Source organism: Hemitrygon akajei, chromosome 7, assembly GCF_048418815.1.
Source record: "Hemitrygon akajei chromosome 7, sHemAka1.3, whole genome shotgun sequence".
Taxonomy (NCBI): domain Eukaryota; kingdom Metazoa; phylum Chordata; class Chondrichthyes; order Myliobatiformes; family Dasyatidae; genus Hemitrygon; species Hemitrygon akajei.
This window is the reverse complement of record NC_133130.1, coordinates 133,887,689-133,901,103: the sequence shown is the minus strand read 5'-3', so window position 1 is coordinate 133,901,103 and position 13,415 is coordinate 133,887,689. Positions and strand designations below refer to the sequence as shown.

At 47.7% G+C, this 13,415-nt stretch overlaps 1 protein-coding gene across 3 annotated transcripts in view; it reads left to right on the top strand.

Moving 5' to 3' along the window:
- The window catches only part of rilpl1 (Rab interacting lysosomal protein-like 1), a 37,770-nt gene that overhangs the window by 18,163 nt on the left and 6,192 nt on the right, over positions 1–13,415 (top strand). Inside the window, exons 3-7 of one of the 3 annotated variants that reach the window (XM_073052004.1) lie at positions 1,087–1,208; positions 2,090–2,311; positions 9,633–9,802; positions 10,219–10,323; positions 11,370–11,457. In XM_073052004.1, coding sequence (XP_072908105.1) covers positions 1,087–1,208; positions 2,090–2,311; positions 9,633–9,802; positions 10,219–10,323; positions 11,370–11,457 — 707 coding nt within the window. Of the gene's footprint in view, positions 1–1,086; positions 1,209–2,089; positions 2,312–9,632; positions 9,803–10,218; positions 10,324–11,369; positions 11,464–13,415 lie in introns of those variants that run through there. The other 2 variants (XM_073052006.1, XM_073052003.1) reach the window with 2 other exon arrangements.

Genomic DNA, 13,415 nt, shown 5'->3' with positions numbered 1-13,415 from the left:
AGTCTCTGTCTGAACAAATCGCCAACAAAGTTCAGAGTAGGATTCATTATCAAAGCAGATGTATGTCACCATATAGTACCCTGAAAATCAATGGAAGACCATATGCAATGGAATGGACAAACAACCAATGTACGAAAGACAACAAACAGTGCAAATACAAACATAAAGAAAAATAAATAAATGAGCAATAAATATTGAGAAAGTGAGATGAAGAGTCCTTGAAAGTGAGTCCATAGGTTGTGGGAACATTTCAAGGATGGGGCGAGTGAAGTTATCCCCTCTGGTTCAGGAGCCTGATGTTTGAGGGGTCATAGCTGTTCCTAAACCTGGTGGTGTGTACAGCCTTCCGGATGGCAACAGTGAGAAGAGAGTATGTCCTGATTGCTGGGGGTCCCTGATAATGGATGCAGTTTTCCAGCGACAACACTCTGTGTAAATGTGCTTAATAGTGGGGAGGGATTTACCCGTGATGAACTTGTTGAACCTGCAGTTTAAGTTTCACATTTGAGTTTGGGACAAACTCCCCAAGTGCTTGTACTATGATGCTCCCCACTTAATAGCTCCAGGACATGCAGTCTATAATTGTCCAATGTTATAGTCATCGGTCTTTAAAGAAACTCCTCTATACAGGGCATCTTTATTTGTTCTACCAAAACTTCTAGTCTCCAAGGAATTTCATCAATAAACTCTACCGTTGGGTCCAGTCATTCCTTCATTATGTGCCATCTCATATGATGTGGGTGATCATGGTCTTTCTATGACCGTGATTCTTTGCAAACTTTTGCGGCGTCTGGACGCTGATCCCCGTACGTTGCTTACTGCTCATTGATCTACAGGTTGTAATAATTGTAATTATTTTTTTTTGTCTTGCAATGTCCTGCTGCCACAAAGCAACAAATTTCATGATTTTATGTCGGTGATATTAAATCTGATTTTTGCTTCTGCTCTTGACCCTGATTGTTGTTTAAAGTTACTTTTCCAGAGGGTCTCTCAGAAAAGGTCTGAGGGATGTCTGGAGGTGAACAGACTGAGACAGATCCCGGCTTAGAAGTTTTATGGTTTGGTGGTGTCTGTGCTCCCTTGCAGCCGGGATGTCGGAGAGGGAGCGGCTGGTGATGAAGAAGCTGAAGGAGGTGGTTGACAAGCAGCGTGATGAGATTCGAGCCAAAGATCGAGAACTGACGCTGAAGAATGAAGACGTGGAGGCAGTAAGTGTCGGCACCACCAGTGGTCCCCGCAGACACCTCCCAACTGAGGCTGCCCATCTGACTCTCGACGGCCTCTTGCTGCATCTTCACACTGCGCACTGCCAAGCTTCTCTAAGGCGCAGTGGGCGCTGGGGTGACAAATTTCTGGGGGTGGTGTTGTGGCCCAGGGCACGGCTGGTGGGACGGTAATCCGGAAGCCACAGTTTACAGCCTGGAGAACGGGGTTTGTCCGATCCTGGCCACAGCAGGTGACTGTGGGCTGGGTGGAAGGGTGAGGACCAAGTGTGTCACCAACATGTTGTGGAGGACAGGAACTGGGGACCGGGAGAGGGTGCAGGTGGTTCTGGTTGTCCTGGGAAGGGATGATACAGGCAGATTCCATGGTCCTGGGATGAGGCGGTAGAGACAGAGGCTGACAGAGGTAGGTACAGGCAATTCCAGTGGTCCCTGGATGGGGTGGTACAGTCGGTGTCTCGGTGATGCTGGGGACTGGTGCAAAATGGGCATTCTGGTGGTCCCAGGATTAGTACAGGCGGTGACTGGGGCTGTGCAGGTGGTTCAAGTGGTCCCCAGAAGGGACGGAGCAGGCAGTGCCAGACCAGGTGACAGTCTGGGTGGGAGTCATGGTTCAGCTGCTGGGTGGGTGGGAGTTGTCTCCGTTGGTAACTGAGTCCGGGATGGGGGGGTGGGGGGGTGCTCCACAGCGACCCTTTCCTGTCAATCACACGTGTGTGTCTATGTGTACCTGTGTTTGTGCTTGGAATCACAGTCATCAAGTGGTTTGGGTCTGGGCCCTGGGAGCTTCCCATTGAGGTGGGACAGCATGGAAGTCTCTCTCACCGCTCTCCTTTCTCACCCTCCCTCCCCACTCCGTCTCACAGTTGCAGCTGCAGCAGAACCGTCTGATGCGGATTAACCACGAGCTGCGGCACAAGATGTCGGTGATCGACGCGCAGGGCAAGGGGCTGATCGAGCAGAAGGTGGAGCTGGAGACTACGCTGCAGACCAAGGAGCAGGAGATGGGGAACATGCGTGTGGAGATCGGAAAGCTGAGGGAGAGGTGCCGGGGGCAGCCCACGCACAATGGAGAACAGGGAGGGCAGGTGAGACTGCAGAGTCGAGATCCAACACTGCCCCCACCTGTCCAGTAGTCCTAGAGGAGTGGTGTGATCGGCAGGAGAGCAGATGTGAAGCCCTGGGAAGTTTGTCTCGTTGTCTGACTTAAGGTAGGAACGCGGGGTCTAGGGTCAGAAAGGCGAGTGCAGACTCTGAGAACGGAGAGTAAAGGTTACCTTTATCTGAGTATGTGCTGGGGGCAGCCCTAAATGTCATCACATTTCCGGCACTGACGTAGCATGCACTAAATGGATCCCGTTTATCCCGTGGGGTGCTCCCAGTAGCAACCCTGACTACAGGATGATGGCAGACACAGTTCCTGATGTCTGGTTACTCTGCCCCGTACATGGGTGCCAAACAGATGCAGGGATTCGGGAAACGTTAGCACCCAGTGGTTTGACCTGTATTCACCATTCTGCTGTGAGAGTGAACCAGCCGCTTGGCCCGCAGGTTAGAAACTAGCCCCTCTCGTTACAAAGTGAGAAAATTCTGAAAAAGTACTGTGTGGAGTTCTGTTGTGTGGAAAGAGGAAATGAGATGGGTTTAGATTGTGGGGGAAGGGGTTGGATGGGCTGAGGAGAACGTCCCTGGGGTGAGGCCCGGGTTGCTGTGGAAAATAAGTTGTGTATGAAGTTACTGGACTGACAAGTTAGAGAGGACTGTCCAGAAGACCATTAAGGCATACAGAACTGTGGAAGAAGTCTTGGGCTCATGTATATAGCTAGAGTGCCTAAGACTTCTGCATTGTTGAGTTGAAGCCTCCGTTGGTCAGGGTCAACCATGGTGTTGCATCCTAGCTGTCTAGATATGCAAGCCTGGGCAGTACAGTATGGAGAGCAAGCTGTTGTCCATGTAGCAAGCTCCCCCTCTCCACGCATCTGATGAACCCAAAGGAACGGCAGAGATGAACCCAGTTTGGCACCAGGAGTTGCCAGTCAGCGTTGAACTCAACTTTGAACTGCCTTAGGGACTCCAGCTTTGGATTTTCCCTCATGCTTAACTCCCGAAGCCTTCCCCGTGAGTGGATATAGCCACAAGGAGGTTTATGATCAGAGTTTTCCTTCTGGATCAGCTGCCAATCACGGCTGACGAGCCCCATCTGTCCAGAGTGACTGGCTTTAGGACGTCAGTGACCTGCCTTTGCCCCTCCTCCTGTCAGTAGGAACAGTTCCACTGGGCTTAGTAGCTAAGCCACACGTGAAGTCTATGAGCTGGGCTTGGTTCTAAGAGGCTATTTGAGATGCACACTACTGGAAGCATTTTATAGTTAGTGGGAGCTTTTCCCCATTACCACCCCCAGATATGACAACCTTAAGGAACTTCTGCACAGTACTGTAGTAATTTTATGTAGTGCACTGTACTGCTGCCACAGAGGGAAAATAAATTTCATGACGTAAGTGAGTGATGATAAACCTGATTCTGATCTGGATCTCTATTGTGAACTGAGAGTGGGAAGTGGGCAGGGAGAAGGGAATCGTGGTTGGGAAAAGGGGGAAGTGTGAGGGGAGGGAGTGGGATGCACCAGAGAGACATTCTGTGATGATCAATAAACCAATTGTATGGAATCGAAATGACCTTGCCTGGCGTTTCAGGGCTGCGTGTCTCTACACCCGCCCCTGGCACTCTTTCTCTGCCACCTGCCCCACACCCCTCCCTCACCATTCCCAATATTCTTTGCTTCCACCAGATTTACAGACTCGCTCCCCTCTCCACGTTGACAAATACAGTACTGTGCAAAGGTCTTTAGCACCCTAGCTATGTGTATCTGCAAAGGACTTTTGCACAGTACTGAGGGAACAGAATCAGGCCATTCAGCCCATTGAGTCTTTACAACCCTTCCATCATAGCTGATTATTATCCCTCTCAAACTCACTTTCTTGTTTCCACTGGATCCGCTCCAATGCCATTCAGAGAGAGGTGACACACAAAGATCTGTGGGATCTGCCTCACGGGTCAGCTGGTGCCCCTGAAGACAGAAAACGTTACCAATGGGTGACTGACAGTGGAAATGTCCAGTTGTGATAGAGACGAGGAGCAAGTTTCCTGAAGTTGTGGAATTGATAGAGTTGACATCTACTTTTTTTTTAAACGAAGTGGAGGGGGCTATTTGGCCCGTTGAATCTCTGCTGGTCCTCAGAGAATTACCTTCGGTCCCATTCCATGGGTACCATGGTGGCGTAGTGGTTAGCGCGATGCTGTTACAGCTCGGAGCGTGGAGTTCGGAGTCCAATCCCAGTGTCCTCAATAAGCAGTTTGTATGTCCTCCCTGCAGGATGTGAGGATTTCCTCCAGGTGCTCTGGTATCCTTCTACAGTCCAAAGATAAATCAGGGGTTAATTGGTCTTTGTAAATTGTCCCGTGATTAGGTTAGAGTTAAGTTGGTGGTTGTGCAGCTCAGAAGAGCAGGGAGGGCCCGTTTCACATAGTATCTATAAAATAAATCTGGACCCCCCCCCCCCCCGCCAGTAACTTGCCCCCTCCCTGGTACACTTGTTCCTTTGCTGTTTTTCTACACCCACACTGGTATAATCCACATCGGGATACTGACACATGGTTCAGATGTAGGAGGAAACTGGGAAACTCGCATGGTCACAAGGAGACCATGCAAACTGTACAGGGCAGCGCCCAAGGTCAGGACCATTGCAGCTTTGTGGATGCATCAATGATTCTACACTGTAATTCTCCACCGCCCCCCCCCCACCCCCCAAACACCTGCACCGAATACAGTGCATCCAAACACAAACGTGAAAAATGTTACCTCAGCAGCTGTCTGGACACATCACAAACCACCTGGATTTCATGTCAAACCTCTCAAACTGTGGGGACATCAGTTCTCCACCTGGACCCGAACTGGCCAATTCTGTGGAGTTTTCTGTCTCCATTTCTCCAACCTGACCATGTCCCACAACCCTGCCCTTGACAACACATCATACAAAGAGGCACCATTATTCTAAATCTACCCTATTAACTCACTTACACCATAATATATAGGAGCAGATTTTGGCCATTCAGCCCATTGAGTCTGCTCCACCATTTTATCATGGCTGATCCAAGTTTTCACTCAGCCCTAATCTCTTGCCATCTCCCCGTATCCCTTCATGCCCTGACCAATGAAGAATCTATCAACCTCTGCCTTAAATATACATAAAGACTTGGCCTCCACAGCTGCCTGTGGCAAAGAATTCCACAGATTCACCATTCTCTGGCTAAAGAAATTCCTCCATATTTCCATCCTAAAAGGGCAACCCTCTATTCTGAGGGTGTGTCCTTTGGTTTTAGACTCTCCCACCATAGGAAACATGCTGTCTACATCCACTGTATCAAGGCCTTTCACCATTCAAACAGTTTCAGTAAGGTCACTCCTCATTCTTCTGAATTCTAGCGAATACAAGCCCAGATCCTTCAAATTCTGTGTGTAGATGTGTGTGTGTGTATGTATGTGTATATTTCTATATAAAATAAAGATTTTGAAAATATACAGTGGCATGCAAAAGTTCGGGCACTCCTGGTCAAAATTTATGTTACTGTGAATAGTTGAGTAGAAGATGAATTGATCTCCAAAAGTCATAAGGTTAAAGATGAAACATTCTTTTCAACATCTTAAGCAAGTTTAGTGTATTATTTTTGTTTTGTACGATTTTAGAGTGAAAATAAGGAAAGGAATACCATGCAAAAGTTTGGGCACCCCAAGAGATTTAAGCTCTCATAACTTTTACCAAGGTCTCAGACCTTAATTAGCTTGTTAGGGCTATGGCTTGTTCACAGTCATCATTGGGAAAGGCCAGGTGATGTAAATTTCAAAGCTTTATAAATACCCTGACTCCTCAAACTTTGTCCCAATGATCAGCAGCTATGGGCTCCTCTAAATAGCTGCTTAGCACTCTGAAAATTAAAATAAATGATGCCCACAAAGCAGGAGAAGGCTATAAGAAGATAGCAAAGGGTTTTCAGGTAGCCATTTCCTCAGTTCGTAATGTAATTAAGAAATGGCAGTTAACAGGAATGGTGGAGGTCAGGTTGAGGTCTGGAAGACCAAGAAAACTTTCTGAGAGAACTGCTCGTAGGATTGCTAGAAAGGCAAATCAAAACCCCCGTTTGACTGCAAAAGACCTTCAGGAAAATTTAGCAGACTCTGGAGTGGTGGTGTACTGTTCTACAGCGACACTTGCACAAATATGACCTTCATGGAAGAGTCAGAAGAAAGCCTTTCCTGTGTCCTCACCACAAAATTCAGTGTCAGAAGTTTGCAAAGGAACATCTAAACAAGCCTGATGCATTTTGGAAACAAGTTCTGTGGACTGATGAAGTTAAAATAGAATTTATTGGCCGCAATGAGCAAAGGGCTGTTTGGAGTAGAAAGGGTGCAGAATTTCATGAAAAGAACACCTCTCCAACTGTTAAGCACGGGGGTGGATCGATCATACTTTGGGCTTGTGTTGCAGCCAGTGGCACGGGAAACATTTCACTGGTAGAGGGAAGAGTTAATTAAATACCAGCAAATTCTGGAAGCAAACATCACACCTTCTGTTTAAAAAAAAAGCTGAAGATGAAAAGAGGATGGCTTCTACAACAGGATAATGATCCTTAGCACACCTCAAAATCCACAATGGACTATGTCAAGAGGCGCAAGCTGAAGGTTTTACCATGGCCCTCACAGTCCCCCGACCGAAACATCATTGAAAATCTGTGGGTAGACCTCAAAAGTACAGTGCATGCAAAACAGCCCAAGAATCTCACAGAACTAGAAGCCTTTTGCAAGGAAGAATGGGTGAAAATCCCCCATACAAGAATTGAAAGACTCTTCACTGGCTACAGAAAGTGTTTACAAGCTGTGATACTTGCCAAAGGGGGTGTTACTAAGTACTGACCAAACTTTTGCTTTGGGCCCTTTTCCTTTTTTGTTATTTTGAAACTGTAAAAAAAAGTAATCTTGCTTAAAAATATTAAAGAAGTGTGTCATCTTTAACCTTTTGCCTTTTGGAAATCTGGTCATCTTTTACTCGCTTAGCTATTCACAGTAACAGAAATTTTGACCAGGGGTGCCCAAACTTTTGCATGCCACTGTATATAACAAGCCACTTAATCCTGGAATAACTTTTGTGAGCCTCCTTTGAACCCTCTCCAGTTTCAGCACATCCTTTCTAAGATAATCGTCCCAAAACTGTTCACAATACTCCAAGTGAGGCCTCGCTAATGCCTTATAAAGCCTCAACGTTACATCCTTGCTTTTATGTTCCAGTCCTCTTGAAATGAATGCTAACATTGCACTGCCTTGTTCACCACAGACTCAACCTGCAAATTAATCTTTAGGGAATCCTGCACAAAAATCCCTTTGCACCTCAGTTTTTTTGTATTTTTAATTTAGAAAATAGTCAACCCTTTCAATTCTTCTATCAAAGTGCATCACCATACACTTCCCGACAGTATTCCATCTGCCGTTTCTTTGCCCATTCTCTTAATTGAAGTCCTCTGTAGCCTCTCTTTTCCTACTCTTTGCCTCCTGCCAATCAGCCACTGCTTTATCCATGCTAGAATCTTTCCTGTAATACTATGGGCTCGTAGCTTGTTAAGCACCCTCGTGTGGCACCTTGTCAAAGGCCTTCTGAAAAATCCACCAATTCTCCTTTTACTATCCTGCTTGTTCAAAGAATTCCAACAGATTTGTCAGGCAAGATTTTCCCTTGGAAAAAACCAAGCTGTCTACAGCTTATTTTATTATGTGCCTTCAAGTGCTCCAAAACTACATCTTCAACAATTGGCTCCAATCACTTACATTTGTGTTCCATCTTTACCTTTATGAATTTTTGTTCCTTTCTGTTGGTTTATAAAAGTTTTCCAATCCTCTAACTTCCCACTAATTTTTGCTCTATTATATGCCCTCTCTCTTTGGCTTTTCTGTTGACTTTGACTTACCTTGTTAGCCATGGATGTGTCATCTTTCCTTTAGAATACTTCTTTCTCTTTATTCCCTGTGCCTTCTGAATTGCTTCCAGAAATTCCAGTCATTGCTGCTCAGCTGACATCCCTGCCAGTGTTATTTTCCAGTCAATTCTGAACAACTCAAAGGTTTCAAAGGTACATTTAATGTCACAGAAATGTATACAATATACATCCTGAAATTCTTTTTCTTTGCAACCATCCACAAAAACAGAGAAGTGCCCCAAAGAATGAATGACAGTTAAATGTTAGAACCCCAAAGCCCCCCCAGCTCCCCCCTCCCACAGTAAGCAGCAGCAAAGCAATGATCCCCCCTACCCCACCAACAAAAAAAGCATTGGCACCCCCCACCGAGCGCTTAATTGTGCAGCAAAGCATCAATATAGGCACAGATTTGCAATACCCCAAAGACTACTCATTCACCCGGTAATTCAGCACACCACAGGCTCTGTCTCTCTGTCTCACTCGGAAAAAGAGATGCCTCCATTTCACAGCGAGAGGGGAGACATAACAAGCAACTCGCTGGTTTACGATGTTAAAAGTCCATTGTGTCGCTTCTTCCGGACTCTGTGCCCAAAGAACTCAGGTCTCTGGGCACACAGCCAGCAACCAGCTTCCATCTCCCACGACGCTGATTTCCTGTAGAGGCACCGACCTCGAGATCACCCGCCTCCAGAGCCGTGAAACTCAAAACTCCGAAAGTGCACTAATCTTCTAGGTCGCATCCTTGGTATATCGAATAACGGCCAGTCGTGAGACCCTGAGAGCGAGTCCCATTCCCGCAAAGAACCAAAGTCAGCACTTAACTCCAGGTCAGGGCCTTCAAAAGAACCCTGAAAGGGAAAAATAGAGATATTAAAGATAGAAATAGAGCTGTTTCCGAAGATGCAAGCAAAGCGGTTGCTGTTTAGGCGCCATCATCCCTCCTATGTTCCACCCCCTAGAATTGCCTCTGTAATTCCCTTTCTCCACTTGACCTGCCCTTTGACCCTCTGACCCACAGCTAACTCGGCCACTGAACTCAAGTGACTGACCTCTGTTAGATTGACCCTGGGGAGGCCTTTAAACATCTACCAGCGGATTAGAGAGCATCTTCTCGGGAGAGTGAACCTACAGCGTCTGCCATGTGGACATGGTCTGTCAATGTTACCATCCTGTTACAGCCTCTCTGTGTGAGACTGGCATGTTCAAACAGGAAAAGCAATAACTTGTCCCTACTTTCAGTATCTGAAACTTTTCTATGTCCACAGTGTGACAGTTACCAGAAGTCAGCAAAGATTTTAACTGGTTCCTCACCTGTCTGTCCCTTGTGAGCCTCCCTCCCCCCTGCCGCTGGTGACCCTCAGTGATCTTGAGCAATTTCTCCCACAGACTGAGGTCCTGGGTGAGGAGGACGCGCAGTCGGACAAGACGCCAACGGACCTGAATGACCCAAACCGCCCACGTTTCACGCTGCAGGAACTGAGGGATGTTCTCCACGAACGCAATGAGCTAAAGGCCAAACTCTTCCTGCTGCAGGAGGAGATGGCATTCTACCGCAGGTCAGTGTGTCCGTGACCCACGGGGAGAGGATGCGGTGCTGAGATGGTATTCTACCGCAGGTCAGTTTGTCCACGGCCCATGGGAGAGGATGCAGTGCTGAGGAGAATGTGTTCTATCGCAGGTCAACTTGTCCATGGGAGAGAACATGGTACTGAGGAGATGATTTCTACCTCAAGTTTGTATCTCCCTGGACTATGGGGGTAGAACAGGGGGAAGAATGCAGTGCTGAGAAGGTGGTATTCTACCATAGGTCCATGTGTCCCCGGCCCACAGGGTGGGGGGCAGGAGGGAGGGAGACAATGCGGAAGAGATGGCATTCTACCGCGAGTGACTGCACCCACACCCTACTGGTTTGGTGACCCAGTTCCTGTCTCCACCACCCCTGCCCCGTTAATTCTCAGTTTTGTCATTGTAGTGAGGAACAGGAGGAAAACACGGGCTCCTCGAACTCTGCGCCTGCGCCCTCACCTCCGCTTCAGCCCAGGGCAGCCACCCATCCTGAATCTGGCATCCGCAGGCTGTGAGTATTCCGTTGGGGCCGCGCTCCGTCGGCGGGAATGCCGGGGTTTGTGGCCTGTTGGGAAGGTGTGTTTGGTGGGTTGGAGCAGTTCGCCACCCTCACTGTACAGGGGGAATTCCCCACCCTCACACTGTAACAGACCTGTCGCCACTTTGTCTTTCACTCTTCACTGAGATCTCTCAGCCCACAGCCGCTACACACCTCGTCACTGGAATAAACCCCCTCCCTCTCTGACTGTTCACACAGACAGAGCCCCCTGTGCTGTTCCTCCCGCCTTGAGTGCCCTTCTGGTCCCTCCCAGGCCCACTCCGTTCCCTGTCCCTGCAGTTTTCCGCTCGCTCTGGCACTGTGTGTGAGCCAGGATCCCTCCCGTACCATCTCATCTCTCCAACCCCAACCCGAATCGCCACCAGCGTCCTGTCCGGAAGTGGATCCCACTCGCTCAGCAACCTGCTGATGGTCAATGAGAACCGAGCCGTTGCTACGGCCACGCGGGTTTCTGTGACCCCCCCCCCCCCCCCCACCTTAAAGCCCAATGTTGTTGAGACGTGAGTTAGAAGCTGTGAATCTCCACACTGTTATCTGATCTTCCTGTTTGGACGCTGCATGTTATTTGACAGTAACGCCACCTCCTACAGGATTGCTACTGCAGTGTTGCTGTGTCTCCTGTGGTGTTGCATGCATCCCTAAGGTCTCCTGCAGGGTTGTAAGCAACACTGTAGTTGTGCATGTTTTTTCACAGTGTCGCTGAACATTTCACGTACTTGGACAGTAAAGACATTCCATCTACCTTGCACAGATCGGATTCTGCCTGTTTCTCCTGTGCTTTCCATTGTTATACTAAAGCCTCTTAAATCTGTGCAGTGTGTCAAGTCATTCTGATCTCACCGGTACTAGGAGTTCACCACTCTGTACCCAGTGCTACCCGACACAGGGCATTTGTACCGAAACCAGGGAGTCCTGCCTGTGAATCATCTGCACTGTGTGGCGCTGGCGTGCTCATCTGTTTCCAGCTGTTTATTGTGTGTCTGTTGCTCTCTGCCCAGGATCTTTACTGCCATCATGCCGATGGTGGCCGCTGGTTTGATTCCAGATGATCCCACATTGCAGCCACTCAGAAGACTTGTTCCCCTAGTATGAACGTTTTTATCATCTTCCCTGTTTTAGCTTATGCATGAATCTGATTTCATTATGATTGGCTGAAGGGTTAATGAATCATCCAATCAGAATAATGCATGATTTTGCATAATCAGCTATTTAATATTTAATAGTTTGACTTGTCCCTTTCTGTCTGTTAACCTCTGACCTGTGCTTTACCCTCGACCTCTGGATTGTGTTTTAACCAATGACCACCTTCTGTATTGTGACGCTGGAGTATGCCCGATTTGAGAAGTTGGTTAATTTGTTTGAAGAGCAGCTCAGCTGGACGGTACCCGTTGCCACTTGCTGACGTTAGTCCTGTGGTTAAACTGAGTGATGGGGTCTATTAGTTCGGACGCTGGAGATGGAGTGAATGGGCCCCCCCCCAGCCCCACACCTCACTGAAGCCGTCACTAACTGACGCTGTTTTTCCTGACCGGTTGTTTCTCGTATGAGGACTTCAATCCAGACAGTTCATGTTGCCATTAGTTGGGCGATGGTTTCCGTTGCTCAGTTTGGCAGAATGATGGTGCAGGGATGGCACAGACTCCATTAGTGCCCATTCACTGGAATGTCTCCCCCTGTCATGTCCCCGATCTCCCCCCCCCCCCACCCTGATTCCTCGCTGAAGATGTTCTTGAGTCTCTAGGCCCTGAAGTTGTACAAATGACATCCCCTGAAATTCCTCTTCCATTTTAGATCCCATCACTTCAAACTTCTCAAAATGGCTGTTGTATGTCACAGGAACAGGCCTTTCAGCTATCTGATTGTGACAACAACCCAAATTAAACCCACTTGCCTGCAGGTGGTCCATATCCTTCAGTTTCCCACCAGTCTGCGTCCCTCCGTCGCCCACACCCTCTTCCCCCCCCCCACTGGCCCAGCCATCGCTCTAACATTGTCATTATCTGTTTCTACTCACTACTGGCTGACACTCTGTGTAAAATAAACACTTGGTTTCAACATCTCCTTTAAACTTTTCCCCTCTCACCTTAAAACAGCATTTGACATACCCACCCTGGGAAAGACATTCCATCTAACCTGACTGGGCCTCTCATGATTTTATAAACCTCTATGATCCCCCTCAGCTACTCAAAACAGCCCAAGTTTGTCCAACCTCTCGTTATAGCACACACCCTCTAAACCAGGCAGCATCCTGACAAACCTCTCTGTACCCTCTCCATCAGTTTCACATCCTTCCTGTTATGGGGTGATCAGAAATCCAGAGTGGTTTGCATTCCATAATTTGCAGGCATATGGATTCACAAATTGCGAGTCTACGATGCGATCAAACCCAGGTTCAGGACACTGAAGGCTTATTTCTCTGATCAGTTGAGCACTGAAGCATGTGGCAAAACAGAGGGAATAGACTGTAAGACATAGAGCAGAATGAGTTCATTTGGCCCATTGAGTCTGCTCCGCCATCCCATCATGGCTGATCCATTTCCCTCTCAGCCCCAATCTCCTGCCTTCTACCCATAACCCTTAGTGCCCTGAATAATCAAGAATCTATCAACCTCTGCCTTAAATATACCCAATGACTTGGTTTCCACAGCTGCCTGTGGCAATGAATTCCAAAGATTCAACCACTTTTTGGCTAAAGAAATTCCTCCTCATCTCTGTTTTAAATTGACATCTGTCTGTTCTCAGGCTGTGCCCCCTTGGTCCTAGACTTCCCCCACTATAGAAAATATCCTCTCCATATCCGCTCTAACTAAGCTTTCAACGTACAAAGGTTATATTGAGATCACCCCCATTCTTCTACATTCCAATGAGTACAGGCCCAGAGCCATCAGACATTCCTCATATGATAAGTCTTTCATTCCCAGAATCATTTTCATGAACCTCATCTGAATCTTCTGCAGTGCCAGCACATTCTTTCTTAAATAAGGGTCCCAAAACTGCTCACAATATTCCAAGTGAGGCCTCACCAGTGTTTTATACAACCTCAA